General features: G+C 36.2%; 2 protein-coding genes across 2 annotated transcripts; one reads left to right on the plus strand and one right to left on the minus strand.

Annotated features, from left to right (window-relative positions):
- On the minus strand, positions 1-8,933 carry LOC138189718 (modular serine protease-like). Its single transcript, XM_069131848.1, has 9 exons — positions 8,656-8,933; positions 7,246-7,957; positions 5,010-5,114; positions 4,291-4,502; positions 2,974-3,189; positions 2,373-2,537; positions 1,463-1,761; positions 960-1,116; positions 1-501 (listed from the first exon to the last, which is right to left on the minus strand). The coding sequence occupies exons 1-9, from the start codon at positions 8,906-8,908 to the stop codon at positions 314-316; spliced, it is 2,307 nt and encodes a 768-aa protein (XP_068987949.1). The 5' UTR covers positions 8,909-8,933; the 3' UTR covers positions 1-313.
- Positions 8,934-9,210: 277 nt separating this feature from the next.
- LOC138189720 (neurofilament medium polypeptide) lies at positions 9,211-14,216 on the plus strand. Its single transcript, XM_069131849.1, has 11 exons — positions 9,211-10,676; positions 11,152-11,236; positions 11,361-11,473; positions 11,614-11,671; positions 12,083-12,219; positions 12,291-12,463; positions 12,634-12,796; positions 13,169-13,409; positions 13,551-13,604; positions 13,679-13,927; positions 13,984-14,216. Exons 1-11 carry the CDS (start codon positions 10,587-10,589, stop codon positions 14,214-14,216), a joined length of 1,596 nt encoding a protein of 531 aa, XP_068987950.1. The 5' UTR covers positions 9,211-10,586.
- The last annotated feature ends 608 nt before the right edge of the window (positions 14,217-14,824 follow it).

Raw genomic sequence — 14,824 nt, forward strand, 5'->3', positions numbered from 1 at the left:
TTTATTTAAAAATAGAAAGTTTATTCGTTCGAAATGATTAATCCAGATCAACGTATCTAAACTAATCTTTCCAAGGTATGCAAATTTTCACCGGTGTAAAAGCAATTCTGGTGCTTGTAACGAGGTAACTTTTCGAAGATAACATTTTCTACAATGACGTTCTCTCATCTCATTTGAGGTGACGTTTTCCATTCTCAGACGAAAGCCATTGTGACGAACACGCTCTCGCTGTTCATCAGGTACAGAATCGCTCAATTCTCGATCATTGAACGAGCTTGTAAGTTTACGAAGCGAGTGAACGTGCGTGTTTTGTTTAAGTAGCGATAAAAACATCGCGAATCCAATCCCGGAAAAAACCAGTCGAGGTAAACACCGTGTAGGTGTGGTAATTACACTTATAGTCCTTCACTGGGCTGACGCTAACTATACCACGTAGATACCAGGTTTCCTCCATTTGAAAGAACAGTCCTCCTCCGCTGTCACCTTCGCAGAGACTGGAACCTGCAAATAGAATAATTTATCATGGTAATTGTCAATTGTATTTCCGCTGCAGATAAATATAGCATGGCAGTTAGACTGAGTTTCAATGTATTTCCTTTACTAGCATTTGTACGATACGATGGAAACAAACGTTGAAATAAAAGTCAACTGTGTGTGTGTACTGTTTAATCGACTTTTTGATTTTGAAGCGTAGAATCACTCGGTATATTTATTATATTCGTTGCAATAGGTTCTTGGAAATTATAAATCACCTATTAAAAAAAAAAAAAGAAAAAACAAAATAAAGGAACAATTATTACTTTTCTATGTAGGAACGCGAAGTATCTGTATTAGTACGATTATAATCTCAGAAGGTATATAAGATCTAATTAAAAATATAGATAAGAATTGTGCAATAGTTGAAAAAATTAATAAAATTCACTGATTGATAATATAATTCATTCTAAACGTCTACTTACCATTCAAATTACCAGCACAGAACTTGTCCGACGTAATGTATCCCCGGAAATCAGATGGTACAGCCAATAAACATTGGTCATACGGTATATACGGCAAGTTCACTTCCTGCAGGACCTTACTAGGCATATCTTCAATCGTTTTGCCCCAGCCAACAGCCTGAAATGAACAACGTTTAAAGCCTGGAACCATTCACGATTCCCAATTAAAAGCACATTACTTTCATAACAAAGCGGACAAAATAAAGAAAGAAAATCGCAGGCAGATGGGAATCAAATTAATTGCTGAAATAGAACGATGTCGCGGCATAACGGGCGTGTGAATTAATTACGGAAATATAATCCAGCGTGACTTAATTAGCCAGCTGAAACCAGTCACGGAAGAGGAAAGGTAGGTAAAAAGGCCGGAAATCTGGCGAGAAAATAGCGTTGCAGCTTGGCTAAAATTAATCAAGGTAATACGTTGCCGTAGCTGGATATTTCTTAATTAATAACCAAGATCTTACCTTTCCGTTTTGGCCAACTTGCAGCTGTTTCCGTTCGTACATATTGTCCCAATCCATGCAGATCGGACGCACCTGAGCGGTTAACTCGAAAGAACTAGTCAATTTCAAAAGGGCTATATCTTGAGCGAAATTCCCTCTCGCCCCTATATATCGTTCCGGTGTCAAAATCTCGGCCAACATCGATTTTTGCTCGTAATTCTCGTCCGCGTTCCAATCGCGATAGTGCTTGCCCGTTGCCACCGCGTACTTCGATTTGTCAAGCACTGTATTGTACACCTCGTCGTAGAAACAGTGGGCAGCTATCGAAACAATGTTTGCCATCCTTTATCCGTGATATGTGCTACTGTGTATATTGTATGCGAGTAGTATTTGGCCACTTTCAGATTATTGCAAATATGTAAAATATACACTCTAGTACAAAGGTACATTTATCATAGAAAATGTCCATATGGTATGCGTTATATGAAATATTTTGAGATACTACTAGCATTATTATAAGACACGATTGTCACAACTATATCGATAGAATCTAAAAACTATCTGAAAATGTATATGAAAATTACAAGATCTTCGTTGCAAACATATGTGTTTAGTAGGAAATTAACATACAGCGTGAATAGCCAACTTAAGCATACAATAAGTATTAAATATGATCTCGTTGAATGTCGATGTTTAATAATATATTGGATAATTGTCTGTTTAAATAGTTCCGTGTTCTATGAGAAATGTATAGTTGTTCTAAATATCTTGTAATTAAATTGCACGCTAATTGCAAATACTTGACGCCAGTGCAGCTGATGGAAAGCACTTTTTTGTGATATCTTTTATTTTATCTGTGAATATGAAATGCAACTGCCAAACATATTCGCGTGATTTCAAAGTAGGAATTTATTTTGTCGAACGAAATTACCTGATACAACTAGATTGTTGCTTATAAGTGTGCCCCCGCAAATTTGCTCGTATTCGTTTGCTGAGTTTTTGCGGTAGATGCCAACATGCCACGGAAATACTCCGAACTTTGCCTCGAATCCGTTCACGACCAACGTGTTACCTTGTGAAATGGGTATTCCACACTCTGACGAAGCAGAATAAATTAAATTAGATCGAATACATTAGACCTTCCTTGAATTAATAACAGTGGAGAAACAAGCAAGGCTAATTCATAAAATGTCTCATTCATATTTCTCATAAAAGATATTTTTTTTTAGCGACATGCAATAACATTGGTCGTTTCTATGTCTTCCCTTTTCTAAAAATTTAATTTATTTAAAAAAAGAGATCTTTCCAAGTACAAAATGCATTTGGGAAACACTTAACAGTATTTGGCTGGTCTGCTGTTTTTTACAAAATTTATTCAGTCTCAATGACCAAAATTTATCAAGAATGTATTAACTGCTGTTATTAATTTTGCAAACGTACTATTTACGATTACAAGCGTGTAAATTAGTCTTTGCTCTGTTCCAAGAATCAGAGCAGCATGTTGGAAACAAGATACGTAAAATCATCATTACCTGGAAGACAACGGAAAAGACGACGGTCCCATAATCCGTCTTCTAGACAAGTGACTGTACGATACGCTGGGTCATTCGTCACGGACAATTTGTAAGACGACTTGCACGACAAAGTCGCCACCGTTCCAGGTTTAATTCGATCGGTGCAAGACACTTCGTTTCCTTGGTACGAGCATAAAATATTCACTGTGGTACTGTTCAATGGTGGACATGTCCCTGTTGCAATGAAATTTTGATGAAAGAGAAATATTGGTGAAATATTAATTCCTAAACAAATAATAAAAAGATTCTTTCTATTTTTCTCACTTTTTACTCTAAATTCAATATTTTTTATAAAAAGGTTTGTCCCACTTATACGAAATATTGTTGAATATATCATTTATTAAGTATTATATTATAACGTTATTATTCTGATTATGTTTGAAATGTCATTATTTAAACTACTGTCACATGATACTTAATTATGTATATTTTATACAGAAGAGCTGGGGATAGAAAAACTGCAACGAAGAGGGAATAATCAATAATTCAAATAACACATCGGATAACACAGTAATTAATCAATTAATTTACGAAATACCAGTGAATTAAATAAATTTAATCCTATTTAGTTAACTATATAGATTTAATTTAAACAAATGGAGCGAATATTCTCGAATTCGAAATCAGTTCTACTAGAATTTATTACTATCATTCGAGTTGAAAATGGTAAACGGTAGAACCGAGAAATCTTTATGGCTCACGCTCGTTTCTATCGTAATATATTTCATCAAATAAATATTTCTCGAAAAATTTCAGTTTTATACGTGCGTGAAGTATAAATCATAAGATAGATTTTAAAAAATGTCAGACATGCACCTTGAAATTTTCGCATTTCGTAAGACTAAACCTTTGATGTCGTACAATTATTTCTTTATCTTCCATCGTTTAAATTAGTCCAATCGCATAGTTAATCGATTCTTTTTACGTTAGCGCTAGATCTTTAACTATTCCAACACAAACACGACAGTAATCATTGTTGCACACATCTAATATTTAACTATTTGTAAATATCATAACTCGTAATAATTACATGGAAACATGCAATCGTTACATCACTTATACGTTGACATAATATAGATTGAATAAAGCGTGACATGAAACAAGGAACTACAGCCATCAAAATCAAGCTGGAATTTGTCGGAAAATAAATTCGTCGATAATTCTAAATCGAGATCTCTGAATTTTCTTTTCCATTGACACTGTTTTACTCTTACAGAACTCTCGACGTAAATTACTTTCGCTAATTTGGTAAAATCCGTAATCTAATGAACTTACTGAGACACGAGGGCAGGTTGTACCATTTGTCGTTGAAGCAAACAGGAACGGCACTTCCGTTCAAAATGTAATTGTGCCGACAGGTGTAATTCAGAATGCTGTTACTAGGAACTTTATCTCCGGGACGTTTCGGGCAAGGTTTACCACAGCCACCCAGTTCGTAACTTCCACCTTCGGGTTGTTCGGGAAGGACGCAGCCGTCTCCCGATTTTCTACAATGTCCAGCCACGATAATTAACAGTGTCGTAATTAAACGGACAGCAAATAAGAGAATAATTGAATTCGTTATAGCAGAGTTTTCTTTTGCCGTTTCTTAGTTAACACGTTGACTGTCACACGCTTTTTATATATTTTTCCCTGGGAATAAAATATGCTATACCATGACATTTAATTCTTGCAACATATTATATTGTACTGGTGCATTTTTTCTGCGACGATGTTATCTAAGACATTTACATTGTAAAAAGTTTTAGTTCATGAAATTTATATTATAAATAAAAAAAAGGAAAGTTATTTTAATCATTATAAAAGCTTTAGTAACGTGGGTCATCGACGAGCATTGCGACAATCAACGTGCTGAGTTTCGCTATCTTTGCATTTTTGATAACATTTTCTACGCAAACAGTCGAAAAATGTCGCGTGTAACACGTACTTCTTCTTGGTTCTTAAATATTTTGTTGTGACTTGTATTTATCTTTCATCCAAGTAAATTAACTTACTTGACACATTCGCGTTCGTCGCTCAAATCGCGACAATCGAATTTATCGTCGCACCTTGCTGTCTTCGGTAAACATTCGCCGCTTCCACAACGGAACTCGTTTTTCCTGTTTTCGAAATGACAACAAACGTTGATTACGTGTTTGAAAACACATGGCGTGCAGTGTATTTCTGTGATTGTATCGTTGCACTTCAGGTAAAGTAGAGGAAGCAGAAACAGAATCAGGGAAAAATTCGAGAAATTTGTCTAACCATTTCGGGACGAATTTTTTCTTCCTAATCATAACGCGTTAATATAATGACATTAACTGTAATACGGTCAAATTTGAAAAGAGATAGATTAAATGTAATTCTAGAAATAATGACAGGCTAATTTTCGTAGGATAATTTTTAAAGTAAGGGCCATTATTATGTGAGATCCTGTATTACAATAAATCTTTCTAAAAGCTACCTTGGACGTGTAAGCTGGAAAGAATTAAAATATAAATATATTATATTCCATTATCTGCGCTCTTTTATCTAAAATTCCATAGTATTATAACATTCACTGAAAAACTAAATTTAGAATCATCATCTGACTGGAATTTTTAATACAAAATTTTTCTCCGCTTCAGATTCATTTTGCTCAATCTAACGATCCAAACTGTTTGCTCTTCGAATATCTCATAACTTCCAACAAAATCCGATACAAAATGAAGCACTGTACAATATACAAATTACGAGAATTTAAAAAAAGAAAAGAGAACGATTGTTCGATACAAAATGGAATCGTATAGCGATGTCGGATTTCACGTATCAGTTAACAGGAAGCGAAACTAACGATTCGAAATCAAGCTACAAACGTACACTTGTTTCTATCGCTATTTACCCGAGTAGATCGTGTTCCCCGAATCGAGTTTCCATCAGTAATCTCACCATGGCGCGCGTTTGTCACTTTTAGTTAACTGAAATTCATTAGGACAATTTGGATGGGCGAAATATTTCATAGCCGGATATAGCAAAACTGCCTCGATTGTCGAATACGCGTTTACTGAAAAGCAATCCGCGCGATACGATACCGTTCGTATCGTATCATATCGTATCGTACCATGTCGTATCGTATTTAATCGTTACGAATTTTATTGTTCATCTGTTTGTCATTTGTACCGTATGTCACGCTTATTACGCGATTCTTCCGAATTATACAGATAACGAAAATACAATTTACTATATATACAGTCATATATAAAAATACACTATAAAAATAACTTCGAAGTGCAGTATTAAAAATACCAAAAATATGTCTTCGTTTCTAAAGTAAAACGTTTCCGTCTATGGATGAATTGATTGATACTTAATTTTTATTTCATGCAAATTATGAAATATTACGGCGGAGTATATACGAGTCCATTTATTATACTTGGATATTCAGACAGACTTATCAACCTGTCAAGCTATACATCGGCTATATTTTTCATTTTGCTTAATTATAAATTAAAATTTACCATATCCTTATTGTCCTACTTTTTTCTTTCGTACTCAATAATTTTATTTCGTATCGATCGAAATTTAACGTGACTATTAGGAATTATAAAAAGAAATATTCCGATTATGGTATAAGAGTGAACAATTGACTTAGATATTCATTCGATTCTAATTTACGATAATTCCTCATTCCAGAGATAGATCGAGATCATCTAGGAACAATGTTGCTATTATTTTAGACGAACATAACATTTAACATCAGGTTGCCTGCCATCTCTAAATTATTCCAAGTATCTTTCACACAATCAATTCTATAATATTCAGTTGCTACGTGACCGAATCACTAGCTATTCTTGAACGTTCGAATTGCTCAGTTTCACAAGCATATTTATTGACCACGCAGTCCAATACAGTCCTTATGATCAGGTCTGTGACTGCGCGTTTCAACATATGCAAATACCGTATTATACGTACGTTTGGTATACGGTTTTAAGCTTTCACGCTTTTACGCCTTTAAATACAACACTTTTAAGCAACGTTGTCTGATAGAGACTCGATCCGAAAAACCGTCATGTGCATACATAACGCAGTTGTTAACATTTATTTTCTATACAAAATTTTTAAGTAACAGATGGAAAAATTATTTTCTATTTCATTTATCTTATCTTTCTTCGATATTTTAATCCGTTGTAAAAGGATCAATGAAACTTGAAAGCCTCGAGAAATCTACCAATCATATTTTCCATTCTTATTTAGTTGAAGAGCAAAACTCACCTGCACCGAGTTTTTTCATCAGAAAATCGTTCACTGAATATCTTACTTTCCTCATCATCACGCGGTGTACCATCTGTCGAAGGTGAATCTTTTGGCACGTTATGGTTTTTCTGTGGTTTGTCATTGTCATAATCGAAATTCTGTCTTTCTTTATCAACTTTATTATATAAACCAGGTGGACCATGATCTGCAAATTCAGGTGGAAATCCAGGTCGCCCACCATCAGGTGGTTCATATCTATGTACAGTACCAGGAGAACCAGGTGGTTCTGGGTTGGGATCATCAGCAGGACTGTATCCAGGGGGTCCATGTCCAGGAGGCCCATGTCCAGGAGGCTCATGTCCAGGAGGCCCATGTCCAGGGGGTTCATGTCCAGGAGGACCACCACCACGATTTAATCCAGGTGGAAATCCAGGAGGACCACCACCACGATTTAATCCAGGTGGTAATCCAGCAGAACCACCATCACGATTTAATCCAGGTGGAAGTCCAGGAGGACCACCACCACGATTCAATCCAGGTGGAAGACCAGGATGACCACCACCACGATATAATCCAGGTGGAAATTCAGGTGGACCAAGTCCAGGAGGCCCTCGACCACCTGGAGGACCTCTTTGTGCATTAAATTTGTTTCGTCCACGACCAGGAGGATCAGAGGAATGTCCCCATTGTGGGCTTCTTTTCAATCTGCCAGCGTCGTTCTGATCGGCCGCTAACAAGGTAGAAATAATAATTGCATCGTAATGATAAATTTCTAAACGTTATCGTGAGCACATCGTTATGCCGCGCCGGTTCGTGGCTGTCATGCGAGTCGCTTCCGGAAGAGGCGTGAGTTATGAAAGAACTCGTTAAAATGTTTACTTCAGTGAGCGTTTAAGAAAAGATAACTAAAGTTTGATGCAGTGAATCTTTTTTTAAAAATGAGTGAATTAATTAATCTACCATTTGTTCAAAGACGAACACCTACATATAATTATAAATTTAAAAACATACTATTTCTTCAAAGTGTATATGTCTTCGTGTGATAAAAATGATAAAGTATTGAAATTCTCAGCTCTGTTTCGTAAAACGATAATTTTGATTTATGAAGTGTTGCTAAACGTCCAGGTCTCTCAAAATGATGCAAACACACATCTGAACTATTATTCATCTCAAAAAATATAATTTCCAGTCACCAAAACTATCTTCACTGCGCTCTTATCTTTCGTTCGCTAAATTCTCTACCCTACATTAAAAAAAAAAAGTAAACTTTTTCAAAAAGCATCAACCAATAGCAACCATTTAAAAATCGCTCGGAACGCAACTGTTGCACTCCCTATGTATCCCATGCACGCCATGCACATGTTCTTTGCCCCCATGAAACTCGATGACGATCAGTCATGGAAATCGAGCTTAACGTCAGCTACTCACGCGACGCTGATAGATCAGTCAACAAGAAGACCACCAAAAGTACAACGCGCGCATTCATAACTGTGCTAACTCCGCAATACCATCGCGACCATCGACGGTAGTCGAAAAATGACTGACAATCGTGGCGACTTAAAAACCGATTTGTTGTTCGTCCACGGGTATCTGGAGCGTCCCGCGATAACACACACGAGTTCCAAGAGAACTGAAAACCTTGACGGACAACGATGAACTGGTCGCCTTCGCTTCGCGTCATCACCAAACCGAAAGTCGACTCTAGGATCCTTCGAAAAATATACTACAGTGTAGCGGCTGCACGATGACCGTGAACATGTCAGAAAATTCCAATCTGATAAATGTGTGTGTATACATATATGTTTTTGCATGTAATTAGTTGTGGTAGAGGAAGAAAAAAGTTCGGGAGAAAATAATCGATACAGGAAGGTTTTTTTGAGTGATTTCATAAAATCGTGTAACTGTTCATAAAGTGGTTTTCGTGGAATCGAGTGGCTGATTATAATTATTGATTTTTGGGATTTTTGGAATTTTTGGGATTTTTGGAGTTTTTGGGATTTTTGAATATTCATGGTTTTCCTATTTGATATTGTATTATTTAGACTTTATTTGATTATCTGTAATTGATTGATCTCTTTACGTAATTTGTTTTGATCATCGCTAAAATGTCACGAACTCACGTGATGTTGGTATGTTCGATAAAATGAATAAAAGGTATCCTTGATTGATTATTCATCGAAAACTCGTATAAACAATATTAAAAAATTACCAAATCGATTATCAACTTTACGCGAGAAATGTTTCGGCTTATAAACAAAACCGTAAGGAACGTTAAAGAAAAAAATAATCACATTTATAAAAAAAAGACTAAGATTATTTAATAGACGTCTGTTGTGTGAAGCTCGAAAAAATGTTTTAAAATGACACTTCCACGAAACAATTTATCAGCGAGCCCACAATCAAACATGCAAATTGTCCTTCTATAGATGGATACGAAACAATTCGTGGACGACTATTTTGCATATATATATACGGTATATTCGTAATATAACAAACATACCACTTTAAATCGATTCGTCGCGAATATTCTAGATTCTAGAAGATGAATTCACTGAGAACATTTTATTCCATTCCTGGAGGAGACGATATGGCAATATAGCGTCTAATATGACCTGCTACGCTTGTCTACGATGAAAACAGATGTTTATCGCGTGTACCAGCATTTCCAGAGAAGTTATTAATTCTGAATGAAGTTGTTCAAAGATGATGCGAAATTCGTTGCGCAAGACAGATTGCGATTGCGTAATTCTCTATGTGAATCTGTATCTTCATTGCATCACATATGTATGTATGTATTCGCTTGTACATCGAGTGAATCTGTGTGTTCGTTCGTTAGATTGCTACGAGTTTCAGGCATCTTCAACACAGTCATCGCGATGATTGCGCTCGCTCGAAAATATCGTAGAATGTGTGAATCTCGTATTAAAAACGAAATAACTAGATAGCGAGTTTTGAAAAAAAAATTGATTAACACAATAGCAAATACTAACGAACTCTCGAGGATAATTCAATTTGTCGCGGAAATTCTGAAAATATGATAGACCGCCGCGCAGCATCATCCAGGGGCATTGAAACAATCGAAATACCAAATATTATATATTTTTTCTTTTTTAATAAATTTAGTGGTTCTAAAGTAGAAGCACCAATAGGTTGATAGCACGATCTCGTGGAACATTTAGAGCACGAATTGAATGCAGCCGTCATGCAAATTGCAAAACAAAAGAGAACTTCATTTCGCCTCGAACAACGACTGAAAAATCGAGTACGACGTTTAAAACGCCCGAAATAATAGAGGGTTGTTTTTTTTTTATAGACATCACGATTCTTTTTTACACTCAGCTGTTGAATAGATTTAAAAAATGAACGTAGTGCTTCAGACACACGGGGCGAAGCATATATACAAAGTACCAGAAGGACTAAGGGAATTGTGCACTGATATCTCGCGGGAAGTAAGCATTTTTACTAAATTCGTAAAATACTCTACGATTTTATATAAAATTTATTATGGTCGTGATAAAATTACAAAAACTTCTTTAATGTAAATCACTAATAATTTCTTTTAGTCATTTTTATAAATACATACATAGAAATTCAGTAAAGAAAAAGATATTCATTCGAATTACGTCTAGTTCTTTCTATCTGCAAAACCCATACCTTTTTTTCTTTTTAATTGTTTCTTTTTAATCTACATTCCTAAACGTTGAAAGAAATTCCAATCGCATAACGTGGACAGCACTTAACGTTAACAACGAACTATTTATCTGCATATGTAAGTAGCACATACACATTCTACTGAATGCTGAACGTTTCGTAATAGACTATCATAAAATACGATCATAAATGCAATAAATTCTTCGATTTCCCTATCGACGTAATCTCTAATCTCGTGTTAACATTTAATTCCTAATTTAATAATTGAAACAGGTTCTTCGTTCCCAGCCAGCCAATTTAATCGCCTTTATCGCCGAATACGTGGATACGCTTCTGATCACACGCGAAAACACGAAAGGTATATTTCTCTCCTCGATGTATCCTTCTTCTTCCACAATCTTCTTCCTTTATTACTTTTTTCTTTATTTACTTTTTTTATTTTCGGCACGAGTGACCATGTTATTAAAAGTCTATCGTTTCAGTTGCGGTTAAAGTCGTAAACAACATTTTACTTGAGAGCCAGGCCATTCTGTGCATACTTTACCGGACTGGTTTCACTTTGGAGCAGATCGCAGTCGCGGCTCCGCGGATCCAAGTGAATTTTATTGTCGCGTGCTGACCACTTGTCGATGGCTACGCGATATTTCCAGTCCTTTCTTCCTTTTCCTTTTTCCTTCCCTTTCTGCAATTTTCCTTTTAGTATCTCGCTCCTTTTTATTTTTTTTCATTTCCCAGAAAGCATTCCGCGAGTATTTGGACGAGGTTGACACGCAACCGGTACAGGCATGCGAAGGTAAGAGAACTGCGAATGAATCGTAAAAAGAAACTGGTAGGTAAACGTTATTGTTTTAAGCGACCGGCTGTAACGCGGGCTCGTTTGAGGGTAAAGTTATAAAATGAAGCGGAATAAAGATACGTGCGGCTTTTCGGTAGCCATGATCGTTATCGTAGGAAATTTAGTGATCCTTTAGATCGAAATTTTTTTACGATCCTCGGTTAATGCGAATGGTTATCTATATGGGAGGTAAAAGCAGAGGAATGGCTTGATATGTTAACTCAGAATTATTATATTATCATAAAGTGGATATAACGGGGGTTGTAAAACTAAAAATACCAGTATTACCTACGTCATTTTATATCACGAACTCTCGATGAAAGAATATAATACACGCGATTACAGCAATTGCAGCAAAGTAATATCGAGTGCTTTTAATTGCCTCGACAACTATCTTAAACGTAGATCCAACTTGCGACGAAAAATCTATGATATCGATACGAGATATTCTAGAAGCTACAGGAGCTGTACGAGAAGATGCAGAGCGTGCTGCCATAGTGATACAAGTCAGTGTTTCGATTAAAAGTACTTTCGAAGTGAAATATATTAAAATATCGGATCGATAAATTAAAATCAGGCTGCGTTTCGTGGCCATTACGAGAGAATGGTGTTGAACGAAGCTGAAGGGAAGATTCAGTGGCAAAGAGCAGTGGGGAATACGCTGGATATCCTGAGAAAAGCTGGTGCCACGCAAGAGGAAATTTCTAAAGCCGCAAGACTCGTAAAAGTAATTTTCCTTTTTTTAACACGGCGCTACTAACAATCATTTGATAATTAATCACGCATAGTTTGCCTATCGCGGATACTACACTAGAAGAAATCAGAGGATCGACGCTCGTAAGATTGTAATCGCACGTCACGATCGTGATATCACGAATTCGGTGTAAATTCTGGATACGTTGAAAAATTCGACGTTGATGACTGTTGATGTTCGCAGCGGGAACGGAAGAAGCGCCTCTGAAGAAGGATGAACGTATACTCGAACCCGTGGAAGCTGTTCAAGCGGTCGCTTGGATGGAAATGATGTACCAAGACTCTGGATTAACATTGGAAAAGGCCAACGAGGCTGCTGCAATTATCCAGGTAACGATACGATGCATATGATTCTAGTGATTAACGAGAGACTGCGCATTTTTATACATTTATGGGAAATTTGAAAGTGAAAAAGAGCACAGAATGCATGCAATATGCAAAGTAGGTATAGTACTCGTTATAATACTTAATAGATAAGAAAATAAGTAGGTTCTGGGAAATAGTAGGGTCTACAGTTTTAGCCATATTCATGATAATGAGCATTCTTATCCGTAGCCACAGCAAAATTAATAAATTTACCTAGCTGATCTTAATTCGTTGCTGAATTCACGTAAAATTATCTTATAAAATACGCAATGTCTTAATGGATTTTTTATGGAAATACGAATGATCGATAGATTTACTTTTTTCTTTTTAAAACAGAGAGCTTACAAAGAATATCGTGCGAGAAGACGATGCTACGATGTGCAACAATTGGTGACGACGCAGACAATGGTCGCTGAAGCTGTCGTCGATACGGTACATCGCAAGATTTTTGAAAAGATCACCTCACGCCCAGACATCCCCACTGAATATGGCACTCGCGAGGAAATGATGGCCACGAGCACGCAACTTCAGGTTACTTTCAAAGAACATATGAGGATGAGCCGCTTAATAAAAGAAAGTACAGCATTTAATATATGTGATACATATACGATACTTATACGTGATACGTAAATTTAGTATTTTTTTAAATAACAAGCTAACTGAACTGTTCAAAAAGTATACTTTCCCGTATGTACATAATAATACTGGTTTTTATTAGGTGACTTAAAACCTAGCGAATACGAGGAGGACGAGGAAGAATACGAAGAGCAAAGTAACTAGAAAATTTCACTCAAAAAATTATTATAAGAATAATATAAGGGAAAAATTGAAAATTTTAATTTAAAGAAGACGCGGAGGAAGTTGTGCCTACTGAACCTGCGCCCAAACCTAAATATCGTCCGGTAGAACCACGAGTTCTACCATCGAGAATAGAATACAGGGAAGAACCATTGACAGAAGAAGAAGAAGAAGAAACGGAAGAACTGCAAGCGACAGAAACTGAAATTACGGAGCCGTTGACCGTAAGTCCGGATTTACAAACGGAACCCGAAACAGAGCGGTCAGAACTCGTCGACGAAATCGAGGAAGACGAAGGTATTAATGATAATTTTATACGCTGTGCATGGTAATTAATAACGAAATCTTTACAGTGCGTGACACGAAAGAAGATGTAGTAGAGGAAAAAGAAGAGGAAGAAGAAAAGGAAGCAGAGAAGGAAGAAGAGGAAGAAGAAAAGGAAGCAGAAAAGGAAGAAGAGGAAGAAAAAAAGGAAACACAGAAGGAAGAAGAGGAAGAAGAAAAGGAAGCAGAGAAGGAAGAAGAAGAGGATGAAGAGGATGAAAAATTAGAAGAAAAAGAAACGGAAGAGAAGGAGGAAGAGTAGAGAGAAAGGAAGGCAAAAGAAGTAGAAGAAACGGAGCGAAAAGTAGAGGAGATGGAAAAGAAAAAAGGATAGACGCAAGAGTGTCCAAATGATGCCCAAGAGGCTGGCGGTACAGAACCCGTTATAGCGGAATGATATAAATGCGCTCGTTTATTAACTTTATTAAAGCAATATACTTCCAAAATAAGTTTATTAACTTTATTAGCGCAATATACCTTAAAAAATAACCATCCGGAGGAGCGACGGTGCGCCAACCTTGAAATTGAACTACTGTTCGAAACTTCTTTGCCCCTTTTTGTAGGTGAAGATAAAAATTACAATGAAAATTTGTATGCAGAAATCTTATTGTGGTTTTAATGTAAATTTGTTAAATACATAGAGCGGTGTCTTCGTACAAAGGCAAAATATATATGTGATATGATCTTTTTTCCTACCTTTTTTGTTAAACTATAATTTCTTAATAAATAATAACCAATAAATAGCGATATAAATACATTCATAGCAGCTAGCTACTGTGTGTAAAAAAGACGAGTAGCCAACGAACGTGCGAACTAGAAACAATATAAATACAAAAACTTGGTATGAAAAAGTGGAACTTGAAGTGAAGA

Source organism: Bombus flavifrons, chromosome 2 (genome assembly GCF_040668555.2).
Source record: "Bombus flavifrons isolate JBK064 chromosome 2, iyBomFlav1_principal, whole genome shotgun sequence".
NCBI classification, from domain to species: Eukaryota; Metazoa; Arthropoda; class Insecta; order Hymenoptera; family Apidae; genus Bombus; species Bombus flavifrons.

Excerpts from the sequence above, each read along its gene's own strand:
- LOC138189718 (XM_069131848.1), bottom strand. The coding sequence starts at position 8,908 with ATGACGCGAAGCGAAGGCGACCAGTTCATCGTTGTCCGTCAAGGTTTT. Across the intron at positions 2,538-2,973 it reads TCTTTTCCGTTGTCTTCCAG|AGTGTGGAATACCCATTTCA; the intron begins GTAATGATGATT and ends CTGCTTCGTCAG. Across the intron at positions 1,762-2,372 it reads CAACAATCTAGTTGTATCAG|CTGCCCACTGTTTCTACGAC; the intron begins GTAATTTCGTTC and ends TTGTTTCGATAG.
- LOC138189720 (XM_069131849.1), top strand. The coding sequence starts at position 10,587 with ATGAACGTAGTGCTTCAGACACACGGGGCGAAGCATATATACAAAGTA. Across the intron at positions 13,605-13,678 it reads GGAAGAATACGAAGAGCAAA|AAGACGCGGAGGAAGTTGTG; the intron begins GTAACTAGAAAA and ends TTTAATTTAAAG. Across the intron at positions 13,928-13,983 it reads CGAAATCGAGGAAGACGAAG|TGCGTGACACGAAAGAAGAT; the intron begins GTATTAATGATA and ends AAATCTTTACAG.